The 15,323-nt window shown below is 38.1% G+C and overlaps 1 protein-coding gene across 4 annotated transcripts in view; it reads right to left on the minus strand.

Moving 5' to 3' along the window:
• Window positions 1-1,351: 1,351 nt before the first annotated feature.
• TMPRSS15 (transmembrane serine protease 15) overlaps window positions 1,352-15,323 on the minus strand; it is a 163,665-nt gene continuing 149,693 nt past the window's right edge. For all 4 annotated transcript variants that reach the window (XM_066365895.1, XM_066365892.1, XM_066365893.1 and 1 more), the window contains 4 exons: window positions 12,693-12,874; window positions 10,785-10,880; window positions 7,257-7,396; window positions 1,352-2,686 (listed from right to left, as the gene is read on the minus strand). In XM_066365895.1, the coding sequence (XP_066221992.1) occupies window positions 2,531-2,686; window positions 7,257-7,396; window positions 10,785-10,880; window positions 12,693-12,874 (574 nt within the window). In that variant the 3' untranslated portion in view covers window positions 1,352-2,530. The remainder of the gene's footprint in view (window positions 2,687-7,256; window positions 7,397-10,784; window positions 10,881-12,692; window positions 12,875-15,323) is intronic.

Here is a 15,323-nt window from a genome sequence, read left to right on the forward strand (position 1 = left end):
TTTAAAAGTGGTAAGAATAAAAAGGGTGGTTATAAAGCTTTTTAAACCTCATCTCTTTTTTTTCCCTGCAGTCCTTTCCAGTTAGATAATAGCTTTCATTTCAGCAATACACATCTAGAGCTGGTTGACAAAACTAAAGGGCAAAACAGAAGTTAGTGGCATTGGCATCTTTTCAGCTGCGTAGAGACTGAGGGAATAGGCAGCTGCATGCTAAGCCTAGATCCACCCACATTTAGCAACCCTCTCTCTTTTCTTGGCTCCCCATCTTTCTGGGCAGAATGGGAGGCCAGCTGCTGGGATCTACCTCTTCCCACCAAGCTCCCACTGTGCCTGTCACCCTATAGTCAGGACTCATTAGAAGGAGATCAGGCTTTCCCCCACTGTCTCTGCCTCCTCTGATCACAACAGCTGCATGCAGGAGAGGCAAAGCTATGGCGAAGGGCCTTGGTTTTGCCTTTTATCTTGATCCGGGCCTGAATAACCCTTCTGGTACTAGTCATTACTAAACTCCTAAGTTAGTAGGAGTGGGACAGTGAACTTCCCTCTTTTTAGAAGATGGCTGTGAGACTGTCTTAAGGGTTTCTTAAAATCTTAACTGACATTTGAAAAATAAAAAGGACTACATGGTGTGTATATCTGTTGTGGGTGTTTGCATTTTCAGAGTATAGTTCTTAATAGGTGTTTTGAAATGCAGGTGAATTCAGGAATAATATTCCGGGAGTAAAATCAAAATAACGCTGCTTACCCCTTGCTGTTCCATCCTTCCTAGCTATCATGAACAGGTCATTGGAAAGATCTTAAAAAACAATAGTGTGCTCAGAGACTCCTGATTTATGTCCTAAAACTAAATTCCACAATTGCTTACCAGGAGTTTGTAGTCCTCAATCATATGGCCACACCTTCTTTATATGATTTTTTCTTTATTCTCTGACTGGTACTGAGAATCTTTCATGACAACACATGATTATCTACTCTCCCCTCGCTGAACTTTCAGGGTCCCTCCCATTTACACAGTGTTCCCCAATGGCGCTTCAGTACATCAATAATGATCATTCCTTTGGGCATAGCCCATGTTTTTTTCTTCCAAAAGGCCAGTCTATGCTGGTGGATCTAGTCTTTCAACTCCTTTAAACCTTATTCTTTCTTCTATAACTTTGCATCATATAGACTCATGTAAAAATTGTGTGTGTGTGCGCGTGCATGTTTGTATTAAGTAGGTATGAATGTGGCCTTTCCAAATAAGTCAATATATTTTGTGTGGTATGCTAAATTGAAGTTTACACTTACTCTGGAAATGATCCAAGAGATTAAAACAGTGAAACAAATTAATTTATTTCACATTTTTGGCCTTCTGGCAGCTGTGTTCTGCACATGTTAGAAACATCCACTGTAACACACGTAAATTGGAAAAAATATTTTAATAGTTGGATTTCTTAAATATGCATAATTTTTTTAAAAACTGAAAATACTAGCTTGAAATAAGTGGACAGTATAAATAACCCAGGTAATAAAAGATCCAATAAAAGAAATACAATATCATTATATTTACCTTCTATTTTTATACAAGGGCAATATACAGACTTGTGCTTGTTTGCTTTTTAATTAGCTTATTTGGGAGGAATGTTCAATCAATTTAGTGGAGGTTTGTGACATGAGCTTACAATATATAATTTTTATGAGTAGGGGAATTGTTAAGGATATGTTCAAAATGAACTGAATTGCATTTGAAGAGAAAAGCAGGAAAACTATAGAGTTTCTGATGATAGCAATTTAAGCTGGAACTAGATCATTTCTGGCAGTTTATTTCAAACAATAACATACTTTGTGCTAAAGAGTCTATTTTACTTTTTCTAATATTGCTTACACTGTCTTAAGTGAATAATAAATGATTTAAAATAACATTCCTTTAAATAAGAGAATGTGATAAAAGTGATTAATAACAAAGAAAATTATATCTTTAAAATAGCTGTTCACAATAAAATGTATTATTTTATTTATTTATTTATTATTATTTTTTTTATAGAGACACAGAGAGAGTCAGAGAGAGGGATAGATAGGGACAGACAGAAATGGAGAGAGATGAGAAGCATCAATCATCAGTTTTTCGTTGCGACACCTTAGTTGTTCATTGATTGCTTTCTCATATGTGCCTTGACCACGGGCCTTCAGCAGATCGAGTAACCCCTTGCTCAAGCCAGAAACCTTGGGTCCAAGCTGGTGAGCTTTGCTCAAACCAGATGAGCCCATGCTCAAGCTGGCGACCTCGGGGTCTCGAACCTGGGTCCTCTGCATCCCAGTCTGATGCTCTATCCACTGAGCCACTGCCTGGTCAGGCAAAAAATGTATTATTTTATATTAATTAGTATTGTAAAGACTAATTTAGTTTTTTTTTTCTCTCCTCTCATGATTTTAGTAGTTTGGTATGAATAAGGGTTTTTAAAAACTCTTTTTTACAAAACTATTAATTTCCACACTTTTGAGAGTGGAATGAGAAAATGGCCTAATTTCCATGTTTGGTTTAGGAAACACACTAATGGAGAAAACTTTTTGTCCATTCTGTGAACTTTGTGACCCGGACATATACCCCTGGGCGATTAGGCCGGGCACACTGGTATCCGAATGATGTCACACCAGCCAGAAGCCATCTGTTGTTTTCTTGGCACATTAATGGTCCTCCAGAATCCCCCTAAATAGTAAATTACAAAAGAAAATTATAAGTGTGTAGTCAATTGATATAAATACACAATATTGTTTTTAGCAAATCAATTCAGAAATAGAGATGAAAAATATGATTTAATTGCAAGTCATCTGTATGCATACATTCTTACCATCACCATAGGTCAAGAATGAAAACCTTTTGCTGCTCAATTAGAACGCAGAGAAACTAAGACAACTTAAAAATCATTTATGTATAATTTTTAATGCACATTTATAACAAGAGTTTCTTGACTTTATTCTGGTATTTATTTTATTTAAGATGTAGGGAGATGGAGAGACAGACTCCCACATGCATTCTGACTAGGATTCACCCAATAATTCCTGTCTGGTGCTGATGTTCTGCTCATCTGGGGCTGCTGCTTCATTGCTCAGCCACTGGGCTATTTTATTTTATTTTTTTAATTTATTTATTTTTCATTTATTCTGAAGTGAAAAGTGAGGAGGCAGAGAGACAGACTCCTACATGCACCTGACCAGGATCCACCCGGCATGCCCACTAAGGGGTGATGTTCTGCCCATCTGGAATGTTACTCTGTTGCAACCAGAGCCATTCTAGCACCTGAGGCGGAGGCCATGGAGCCATCCTCAGCACCTGGGCCAACTTTGCTCCAATGGAGAGTGGCTGTGGGAGGGGAAGAGAGAGACAGAGAGGAAGGAGAAGGGGAGGGATGGAGAAGCAGATGGGTGCTTCTCCTGTGTGCCCTGGCCGGGAATCAAACCTTGGACTTTCACAACTTGAGCCAGGCTTGCCATTGAGCTAGCTATTTTATTGCCTGTGAAGCCATAGAGCCATCCTCAGTGCTGGGGGCCAACTTGTTCATTCGAACCATGGTTGCAGGAAGGTAAGGGAGGTGGGGCGGGTTGGAGAAACAGATGGTTGTTTCTCCTGTGTGCCTGACAGGGAATCAAAACCGGAACTTCCACACACCAAGTTGATGGTCTACTGCTGAGCTAATTGACCAGGGCTTATTATGGCATTTTAATGTGCACTACAAAATTCTCTAATGCACAACTTAGAGAATCATTTCAACCAAAATATTTATTAAAAGCTGATTTTATTGATTATAGAAGATGTGCTCTTAATATTATGAAGGGATCTGTGGAAAAGAAAATTATTCTGTATTATGTACTTTAGAAAAACTGAAAACTCACACATAAAGTTGATTTTTGTTCTCTTGGGTAGCATTAATTTTTCAGCATTAGGCAAAAGCAATCAGATTTGAAATGAAATGTTTCAACTGAAAGAGGCAAAACTGATAATTTCTCGTGATAAGAACACATGCTTCATCTGAGGTTTCAAATAGTGAAATGTTTTTAATTTTCATAAATATTAATTACAGCAGGTCCTAGTAGAGTTAATTTCATGATTATTCCATGTAATTCAAATGAGTATAATGCAAACATATTGTACCATAATTAATGACAAAATTGACAAGTATTTTTTATGTTAATTGTGTAAAAAGTTTTAAATTAATCTGCCTTTTTATGTACTTACAAAGAAATTTAAAGCCTGTGTATTTTGTTTGAAATCGTTGAATAGTAGATTTCAGCCCAGGCTTGATGTTAGAAATATCCTGAGAGGCTTTTTGCCTGATTCATTACTATGTTTGGGACCTATGTTTAAGGGGAAGAATATGGCCTATAAAAGCACCTTTTCACTCTTGGGTACAGAGGAGCATAAATTGCACTGGAAAATATAGGTTACCTCCACTCTGTGTGGAACAAACGTGTGCAAGCTGTTTGAAGGCAGGGACTATGGTTTTTATTTCAACATTCCAAGTCCTTAGATCATAATATGGGTTCAGAAATATTTATGGAGCACAGTCAATCCAAGGTAAGAATAATTATAGACTTGAAGTTATATGTGAATTAGAAATTATTAAAAACAAATGTCAACTATTTTGATGTTTTTAAAAAAGAGTCATTTGGGTTATTTTTTTTTCATTTTTTTCTAAAATAACTTAAATTTTTAAACAGACAGCAGAAACCAGACACTGATTACATGAACAAAGATTTTTAAATTACCAAGTTCATATTGGGTTAGCCGCAGTTATTTGAAGTATTCACCAGTCGGCTTGGTGCCCAACAGCTGGGTTGTCTGTCTGGTGAGAGACCTGTATCTCCTTCTATCGCTTCCCATGTTCTAATCACACCATTTCAGTTCAGTTATATAAATTCTCTTGGTCTTAATTTTCTGGTGTGTTCAGTGAAGCTAGTTCCTTCTCCCACAATCTCAGAGAAGTGTATGTACTTTGAAAATATGAGTGAATGTCCAGAACATAAAAAATTAGCCAAAATTTTATGTTTCCACCTCGATGCTATATTTGTAAAGAAAAACAAAATCACTACCTTTTTTGACTACCTGAGTGTAAAAGTTGATGACTTTTCATTGAGAGTAGTTGTTCTTGAACTTTAGCAGACATCAGAATCACTGGATGACATGAGAAAAACACGCACTGCTAGGCCCCACCCTTTGAGTTTCTGATTCAGCAGTTCTGTGGTGGGGTCTGAGAATTTGCAACTATGACACTTTCGGTAATGCTGCTCTATTGGACTGAGGACCACACTTTGAGAACCACTGCTATACAGCCAGGCTCTGAATAGTTAGCAAAGCAGGCTTGCTCTTTGTGCCATTAAGTCAGTTTTCATTAGAGAGGACCTTCTACAGCCATTCATGGTGCCTTAAAATCCAGACAAGTGTCTCACAAACGCAAGCCTTTGGTAAACCAGAAGATATTCAAGAACGTGTGAATGACTAATAGGGCAACATTACAGGAGCTGAAATAATGCTTCAAAGAATTTAGTTAAGTGATGTGTCAATGATAACACATTCATAATTTAAAATAATGTATTCCTATTTAATCAAAATTATGTCAAAGTTTAGTTTACATGACTTGAGACATTAATTTAACTGGAAAACAGCTATACAGATTCAGCTACTTAAGTGTCTGTTAAAAAGTCTTGTATCAAGTCAAATTAGTGCAACATTTATATGTTAATATATGTAATAAATTGTTCAAACTTTAACAGGTGAAACCGCTTTCCCACAGTATATATTGCTGTGTCTGCATTTGTTAGTTATTTGTTTGCTCAGTACTGCTATCAGGTGCATTCAAACCCAGTAGATGTTAATGCATTCATATTTTATTAATTTTCAGATACAAAAAACATGCCAGAAAATTTACTTACAAAGTATCATAATAGAACTGTTAATATTTTTGAGTGCTTACTTAGTGCCTTACATGTTTTATCTCATTTAAACCTCTCAATAAGATCTAAATGACTCTCCCAAACTCTTACCAATAAGGGTCAAGTAAGAGTGGTTTGAGCACAGAATCCATGCTCTTTATGTTTACTCTATGCTACACCTAAGAATTAATTATAATTATAAAATCTAAAAGAATCTACTTTTTATTTGTTGGGTGTATGTGGAATTTAGGCAGCTAAATAGATGGCTATGCCATTTCTAGGTAGTAATGCATTTCTGGTGCCCTGGTCATTTGGCCCAGTGGATCAAGCATTGGCCTGGCATGCATATGTCCTGGGTTCGATCCCCAGTCAGGGCACAAATGAGAAGTGACTCTCTCTCCATCTTTCTCTCTTTCCCTCTCACAGCTAGTGACTCAATTGGTTTGAGCGTCAACCCGAGGTACTGAGGATGGCTTGGTTGGTTTGTATATTGGTCCCAGATGGGAGTTGCCGGGTAAATACTGATCGAAACGTATGTGGGAATCTGTCTCTTTATCTCTTCTCCCTCTCAATTAAACAAACAAAAAAACCAACAAGACATTTCTGTCTTTTTTGAAGGTAGTTTGTGGGTAAGACTTTTCTCTGAAAGTCACACAAATCCAAAGCTATTGGTATTTGAAGTATATTGTAGTATTGAGATGCACTGAGTTCATGTTATTATATCTCTAAAAGGAAATATAAACGATAATATGAAAATTCCAAGATAGGCACTCCAGAGCCAGGTTTATGCCAGGCTATTGAGTAAATACTTTATTTACCTTCTTGCAAGGAGTTAACTGTTAACTGGCTCTAACCAGGATATCTAGTTTTGTTTTCATCCAAGAAATTATTTCAGGTCACTAGACCTCTGGACCATACTCTAAATCAGAGTTGAATATTAGAAGCTGATAAGCCAAATTGGCCCTGAGACCTAGTTTTTGGTTGTTTTAAGCCAGCATAAGGTTTTAAAATATTAAAATTAAAAAAAAATGCTTTTGGCTAATGTGTACTCTCTCCAGCTCACCCCATGCCTACAACTTTGTATTTTACCTGGCTGGCTGCCACCTTCACATTTTATGCCTAGTCCCTAAAGACAGTTGATTTATAACTCTGTTAGTAAAAATGAGTTTCTAATGTTCAGTTCTACCCAAGAGAACTAAGTAAAAAGTCCACACATAAAAACCAAGAGTCACAGTTTTGTGTACAAAAAAAAAAAATGAAGTTGAGACCCTGAAGATTATTGTTAACAATAAAATCATTAGATCGTGATGCTTTCTGAAAATGTAGCATGAGCAGTTTGATATATTTACCTGACAAGAATCTATTCTTCCTTCTTCGTAGCCTGCACACAACATATTTTCTGTAATGCTGTATTCTGGCATCTGTTGTTGGCATTTCTCATTTGATAGGAGAGGAACATCAGCTTCTTGCAATATGTCTGCAGTAGGACCTGTTCAAAATGGATAATGCAGGCAGCCAGGCAGAAGTGATCAACATGCATCAGTGAACAAGCCACCATCAGTCTTATTTATTTCAACAGTTCACTCTCATTATCTGGTACTGGGTGTATATATAATGAAACTAAATGCTAAACCTTCTACCCTAAAGCACATAATAAAGCCATCTGTGGGTTTTTCCCAATGGGTATATAGCCCTTCTTTGGTTCCCAAGGGCTAGCAGGAATAGTAGCCAGTCTTTTGATATGTTCAGTAATTTTAAACAGTCACAATATTGCTCATGATGAGAGGTGGAGGGAAAAGCCTACCAACACAGAGTTTTATTCATGGAAATTAACAATGGCTCAGAAGTCCACAAGTGCTTTTTATTTGGCACCTGAAGAGATGCTCCCTTAAAATGGCATTCAGCTCCTTGTGATACTGTGTAATGGAGCAGGTGCACACTGAAGAGAAGATAAAGCTCGGATGAGCTGTGCTCTGATTTAAGCGCATTCAGCTTGTCATCCATGTGCAGGTGAAGAGAAAGGAGGCAATTGAAAGCAGAGTGTACTTCCATGCTTTTTACAAATCACTCATCTACTGGCATCATGAACCGTTCTTTACTGAAATACTAATCCCAGGAGGGAGTGAAAGAAGCAGGTGTCTAGTGGCCCAGAAAAGGTACATGATAAGCAATTTCTAATAATTAGCAATTTTATTTGGCTTCTCAAGAGAGGCAGAAAGTTGAGGATATGTTAGTACATCTGCCAGTCTGGGTTGTAAATATATATATATATATATATGACCACTTCTCCAGCTAAAAAGACAGGAAACAAACGTGTTTGTGTATGTGTGTGTGTGTGTGTGTGTGTGTGTGTAAGGTGCAAAGCAAGATAAGCATAACTCAGTGGTGTGTTGGTAAATGTTTAATGACTCATTTTCAAGAAAAAAAAGCATCAATATATATTGTTTACCAATTTGCCTGGTCTAAATATTCCAACCACAACTGATTTCAAGGTACCAGCATGACAATGATCATGGAGTTGGGAGAAGATGTTACAAGTGGCTATTTTCAGCAGCGCATCACTGGATAACTTTTCAAGTTTAACAATGAACTTTAAGGATATAAATTGAAGAGGTATTAGAAAATTCAGCATCTCACTTTCATCTGTTTTATGAAGATCAAGGATGAGATGAGAGACTTTTGTTTCATAATAAAAATCAAAATGCATTTTGCTGCTTGTCAAGGAATAAAAGTTGGTTGGTTGTATGATAAAACTCTTTGGTAAAGGAAAGTTTGAGCAGTTGTTCTTGCATTTAATATTTATTTGTCAATATGAATTACCATAAGAATGATTAACATATACATACTTACATACAAATGAAAGTCAGTAAATGTATTTCAAGTTTACTAATTGCCTTAATTTAACCAACTAATATCATTTCATTTGTTCTTGCTAAACAATATGTTCATGGTTTTTCTAGCAAAATTACTCAGTGTGAAATACGCAAATTGGGAAGATGTTGAGATTTTACGAAATGAAGTAGCTGGAAACCATAACACAAAGTTTTCAAATTCTTCCAAATTGCAGTCACCTAGGAAGTATTTAAACATGATCCAGCTCTTTATTCCTAAATGAAATTGACCTCAGATACAGATTTTTCTCTTGGCTCCATACAACTCCTAGAGACCTTTCTTAAGTCAATTACCTGCATATCTTTAGTAACATTAAGGATCAACTCTGGAAAAGAATACCAATTTTCTATGGAATAAAGAGCCATAAATTTACTCATTATTGGATAATTTCTTTTGAAAAGTCTACATTGTGGTTATAAATGTCTTCTAGTTTGAAATCTGTTAGAGAACACATCTAAGAATCATTTTTACTCTTTAGATTTCAAATTTAATAAATCATGACATTTTTCAAGTGGAGGAAATAAAAGAATGTATGGTCTTTGACTTTAATACATTTTATGGACAATAGATATGAGGCATTTTCAGCAACATAATGAGATTGCAGTGGGGAGCCTTTATCGGAATTCTCAGACAAGGGATTGACTTAGACTTTATGCTTTCTTTTACAAGAAGTAAGGATATTTTGGCTGTGGATGCTTTGCTTCTGGGACCTGCAATCTCCACAAGATTTAAACACATCTTTTTCTTTCTTTCTTTCTTTTTTTGGTGACAGTGACAGAGAGAGACAGATTGGGACAGACAGACAGGAAGGGAGAGAGATGAGAAGCATCAATTCTTCATTGTCACACCTTAGTTGTTCATTAACTGCTTTCCCACATATGCCTTGATAGGGGTGGGGGGCTATAGCAGAGGAAGTGGCCCCTTGCTCAAACCAGCGACCCCAGGCCCAAGCCAGTGATCTTTGGGCTCAAGACAGCGACTCTGGGGTCATGTCTATGATCCCACTCTCAAGCTCAAGAGCGAATCTGCGCTCAAGTGAGCAACTTCAAGGTTTCGAACCTGAATCCTCTGCTTCCTGGTCCAATGCTCTATCCATTGTGCCACTGCCTCGTCAGGCAAAACACATCTTAAATACAATTATGATTTGTAAATATTGTGGCTATGATCTGTGATCTGTTGTGGCTTCAGGAGCCAGGTTCTTCATCAGACTATAGTGACTTTTCCTTTTGCTTAACTATTATCAAATAGTCAAAACTCTGTCCTAGATGAGCAACTATTATGAGAAATTTAGACATCAGTGAGACAGTTACATTTAACATGAAGTACTGAAATGCTTTTTAAAAATCATGTATACTTATTATTGATAGGCATTTTTGTGTGTGTGTTTGAAAAACAGGTTATTAAATAATGCTAGTGAATCAATGGTATATCATTTCATACCATTCAATGTAAGATTTGCACCGTATCTAACTGAGTCCTTTTGTCAGTAGGCAGAATCAGCATTTGAAGCTACAAGGGATTTCTTTCTCATTTAAGAAAATGTGAGACATTTTTGGAAGATAGATAAAGATAGTTGTATTGATTTAGGAAATGTGAAAGCTAAAAATGTGACTTTTGATACCATTTTATGCATGAGCTTTACAAAAATTTTTGAAACCTTTGGTTATGTTCATTTTAATTAAAGTATCTTTTCTCTTTATCAGTTTTTATAATACAAAAATTAGTATTGAGTTTGGGGGATACTTGAATTTCCCTCTAGTAAGGATTATAGTTTTATAATGTGCCCTATACAATTTGGAAAATATTTCTTAACTGTACAAATATACAATATATGAAGATAAACCTGACAATGCTTTTAAGAGATATTGCATAAAATTGTTATAGCATGAGAGTTGCAAAAAATGTTGAAAACAGTCACAAGATAGTGCAATAACATATGCTTTTTCAAGTAAACATTTTCTTTTTTTATGGGCCTGATAATTTACCTTGGTGAACAAGCCTTCCCCAGCCAGCAATAAAACAAATTTCTCCTGGAGGAAATACTTGATTTTCTTCTGGTAAGCAAATAGGTTGTATATAATCTGAAAAACAAAACAAAAACTTGAATAGATTCTCATGCATCTCTAACAAGTTTTAAAAATCAGTCATTTTTAGCATTTCATCTGAAACAATTTGTATTTTTGTTTTATACACCCTGGACATTTTTTTAGATATCAATCTTGTGGGAAAGAAGCAGTTCAAAGCAGCACTTTTTTGACAAGGAATTAGGTACCACCAGTGATTCTTTTTTTTTTTTTTTTTTTTTTGTATTTTTCTGAAGCTGGAAACGGGGAGAGACAGTCAGACAGACTCCCGCATGCGCCCGACCAGGATCCACCTGGCATGCCCACCAGGGGCGACGCTCTGCCCACCAGGGGGCGATGCTCTGCCCCTCCGGGGCGTCGCTCTGCCGCGACCAAAGCCACTCTAGCGCCTGGGGCAGAGGCCAAGGAGCTATCCCCAGCGCCCGGGCCATCTTTGCTCCAATGGAGCCTCGCTGCGGGAGGGGAAGAGAGGGACAGAGAGGAAGGGGGGGTGGAGAAGCAGATGGGCACTTCTCCTATGTGCCCTGGCCGGGAATCGAACCCGGGTCCCCCGCATGCCAGGCCGACGCTCTACCGCTGAGCCAACCGGCCAGGGCCCACCAATGATTCTTTTAGGATCCTCTACATTGTCTCCTAATTACTCTTTCATAACATAAATGATGTCATAGATCTGCACTTAATCATTTATATTTGATTTTTAAATAATTACTGACTTAACAGAAAGCAGTGCTAGTTCTGTAAAAATCTTGTGAAGGCTGTGTTTCAGGGTCAATTAACAGAAAGTCGGGCAAATTTTCTAAGGTATTTTTTTTTTAATTCTCTCTCTATACCTCACATTAAAAAAGCTTTTAGGTGATTATTTTATTAAGCATTTATAGAAGCATTAGCATTGGTCACTGACTTTTAAGCCTTTTTTGTAAATTGTTCACCTTCCTCAACAATTTATAAGCCACCTGTCATTTATTAAAGCATCTACTATATGTAAGTCCTAGGACAGACAGGGAAATGAGTAAGTCACGGTGCTTACTCTCGAGGACAGGGCTATGGAACTAACAATAGTAATTGTCTCCCTTAGATATCTGCTATATTACACATGGAGGTCAAATTCCGTATGAGCAGGGAGGTACCAGCACTTTCCCCTAATTTTGTTTGGAACAGTCCTCAGAATGAAGATTGGAGTTGAGCAGAGCCTTTCAGTATGAAGTTCACTCTTCAGGTGACTTCTTGTACATTATTTATGTATTCAGAGGAAGTCCTCCATCTGCCACTTTATTAATATTATTGAATCTTCTTTAAAATTTTATTCTATGGATAAGAATTCTTACTTCACTCTTAGCACATACAGGGTGGGCCTAATGTGGGCTTACAGTTGTGAGTACCTGAAACACAGTTTATTATTGTATTATTGTTTACTATGGTATTATTTTTCATATGAACAACTGTAAATCTACTTTTGCCCTACTCTGTATATCCTACTCTGGCCTTTGTCGTGGTGAACCTGCCTTTCTTTCACATGAGAAATAGAGATGGCATGCATTATACCTTGACTTATTTTTTTCTGGAATGCTCCTTTGAGGTTATAGAGGTCTCTGAGAGCATTCTTCTACTGGTCAACTTTCTAGAAAGTTGAATTTCAAAGGTAAATTAATGTATTTCTCTTTCATTCTCTAATTCCATTTAAGTTATAATACATTTTATAACAAATTATTAAACTTTTATGGACTATTAATGCATTCATGCTGATAATATTTCAAATCTAATTTTGAATTAATTTAGGCAGTTAAGATGACAAAAAGTGATTTGTTTTACCTGTGTAATTCACTTTAGATTCAAGGTGCATCATGGCAATGTCACTGTTCTTTCTCCGTTTATTGTAATGTGGGTTTATGACAATTTGATCTATCAGTCGGGTTACTACTTGAGGAGAAGTCAGATTCGATGTCATATGCAGGCCTAAGAATGCTTTCCACTTAGATGGCTCTAAATTTCTCCTAAAGATTATAAGAAAGAGATATAAGAAACTCTCCATCCACCATAGTTACTTTCTAGAGATCTTTGTTAAAGATATTTCAGAACTATGTGCTCTTGTGCTAAATTTTTTTTTTGTATTTTTCTGAAGTAGGAAACGGGGAGGAACTCAGAAAGACTCCTGCATGTGCCCAACAGGGATGCACACCCACCAGGGGTTGATGCTTTGCCCATCCGGGGCATCACTCTGTTGCAACCAGAGCCATTCTAGCGCCTGAGGCAGAGGACACAGAGCCATCCTCAGCACCTGGGCCACTTTGCTCCAATGGAGCCTTGGTTGCAGGAGGGGAAAAGAGAGACAGAGAGGAAGGAGGGAAGGAGAGGGGGAGGGGTGGAGAAGCAGATGGGCGCTTCTCCTGTGTGCCTTGGCCGGGAATCGAACCCGGGACTCCTGCACACCAGGCTGATACTCTACAACTGAGCCAACCAGCCAGGGCCTAAAATATTCTTGTTTTTTTATGAAATATTCTTCCTTTAAAATATTCCTTTAATTTTTATCTTTCTTATCAGCTCACAGAAGAAGCCTTAATTAGTGCTAATCTCTATCACATCTCATAAACTTTTTCTTGATCTCTCATTCAGATTATAATTCTCAAATTTGATTTCACATTTGAATCACCTATAATAACACTGATACTCATTCTACCCCCAGTTCTCTATCTTTGGCTTAGAGAGCCTGGGATTTTAATTTAAAACTAATTTTAAATGAGACATCCAGTTTATGTTAATGTCTGACCAGTTTGAGAAGCACTGTTTTAGTGTATATTCCATGGTGGAGATGGCGTCTTAGTCCAAGTTTCTTCAGACAACCACAACAGCTATTGCAATAATGGAAGGAGGTTCAGGAACATTCTTCCATTTAGAGTGTCACTGAATTGATACAGATTTAAGATAAGCAATAAAACCTATTACAATGTTTAAAATCTAACATAAACTGGAATAATTTCATAAAATCTAACATAAACTGGAATAATTTCAATCTACAATGAACTTGAATAATTTCCCACATGCAATGTTGGCCATCAATAAAACATTAGTAATGAATAACATCTGTGTTATAAGCCAGATTAAATTGAATGGTATGGGGGATTGAGAGAAATGGCACCATGAGGAGGGCTCCCAATACCTCTCCTGGATTTTTCAACAAGTTTGACAACTAGAGACAGAGAAACGATTCCAGGAGCATCTGAAATACACATACACTAAACAAAGATATGATTAGGCAAAAAGGTAGCTAAATATATAATCAACCCTGAAGGAAATAAGATGGAGAATGGAGCATTCCACCTTCCTCACTGACCTGAGCAAGTGCTGCTTTCACTTGGAACTGAGAGAAAGTGAGGGCAAGGGGCATGGGAAGAGCTGGGCTGGGGCAGAGATATTCAAGCCAAGGAGAGAGTGTGCCCACAACAGCTCAGTCCACGTGGAACTAACGCCAGTGGTGGACCCTGGCAGAGGTGGGCGAGCAGTTGCCTTGCTTACTCCCGATATCCTGGTCGGCGAGTGCAGACAGTGTGCGAGTGGTTCCTCCTAGGACCCTGGACATGGGCGCCTGCATTCCCAGACAGAGGGGCAGGGTTGGAGACTGTCAGCAGTAGCCTTCTGAGTGGGCTGCAACCAGAGTCTCTGTGTAATCCCTGCTCCCTGAACAACAGCGCATGGGGAGTGTGCAAAAGCCGACTTCCTTACACTCAAACCTCTCCAGGTGGGGCACTTATGCCAGCCATACAGGCTAACAAAGCACATTCCCAGGGAAGAAAAAATACAGAAATGTTAGGAGGAGGGGCATGCAGGAAGCTTGCAAACAGTCTCTAGAGCAGATCTGCAGATCCAATTGCTGAAATTAGCTTAACCCACAGTCTGCTCACTGCCCAGCTGGCTTACACCAGCAGCAGCTCTGGCTGACAAGGTCTTCTTTCTTAGGTCAGCGATCTAAGAGTACCCAATGGAGAGACGTGATATTTTTAGGGCACTTGCTCTGCACACAGTAGCTGGGGCAACTACCTGCCAGCTGATACAGGGTGAAAAACACATTTCTAGGGAACAGACCTCAGAGAACACTGCAGAAGTTGGGCATGCGAGGCTGTAGGCTTTTTAACAAGGGAGAAGCCTTCAGAGAGCAGTCCCACAGAACGCTAAGGCAAATTTAACTAAATATATTCGGGAACCTTAGAAAGGAGCCTGAACAAAAGTCAACTAGCCCCCTACTTGCCCAAGCTGGTGGCTCTGGTCAGCAGAGCTTTCATACTCAAGGCTGTGCACTAAAAGGACCTGGAGGAGGGACTTGACAGCTTTTAAGACCTCTTGTTCTGCAGGCAGAAACTAGAGCATCTTCCTGCCAGCCAATACAGGTTACAAAGTGCAAAAAGCCTGGGGAGAGTGGTCCTGCAGAGTGCTGAGGCATACTAGACA

This window comes from Saccopteryx leptura, chromosome 2 (assembly GCF_036850995.1).
Source record: "Saccopteryx leptura isolate mSacLep1 chromosome 2, mSacLep1_pri_phased_curated, whole genome shotgun sequence".
NCBI classification, from domain to species: Eukaryota; Metazoa; Chordata; class Mammalia; order Chiroptera; family Emballonuridae; genus Saccopteryx; species Saccopteryx leptura.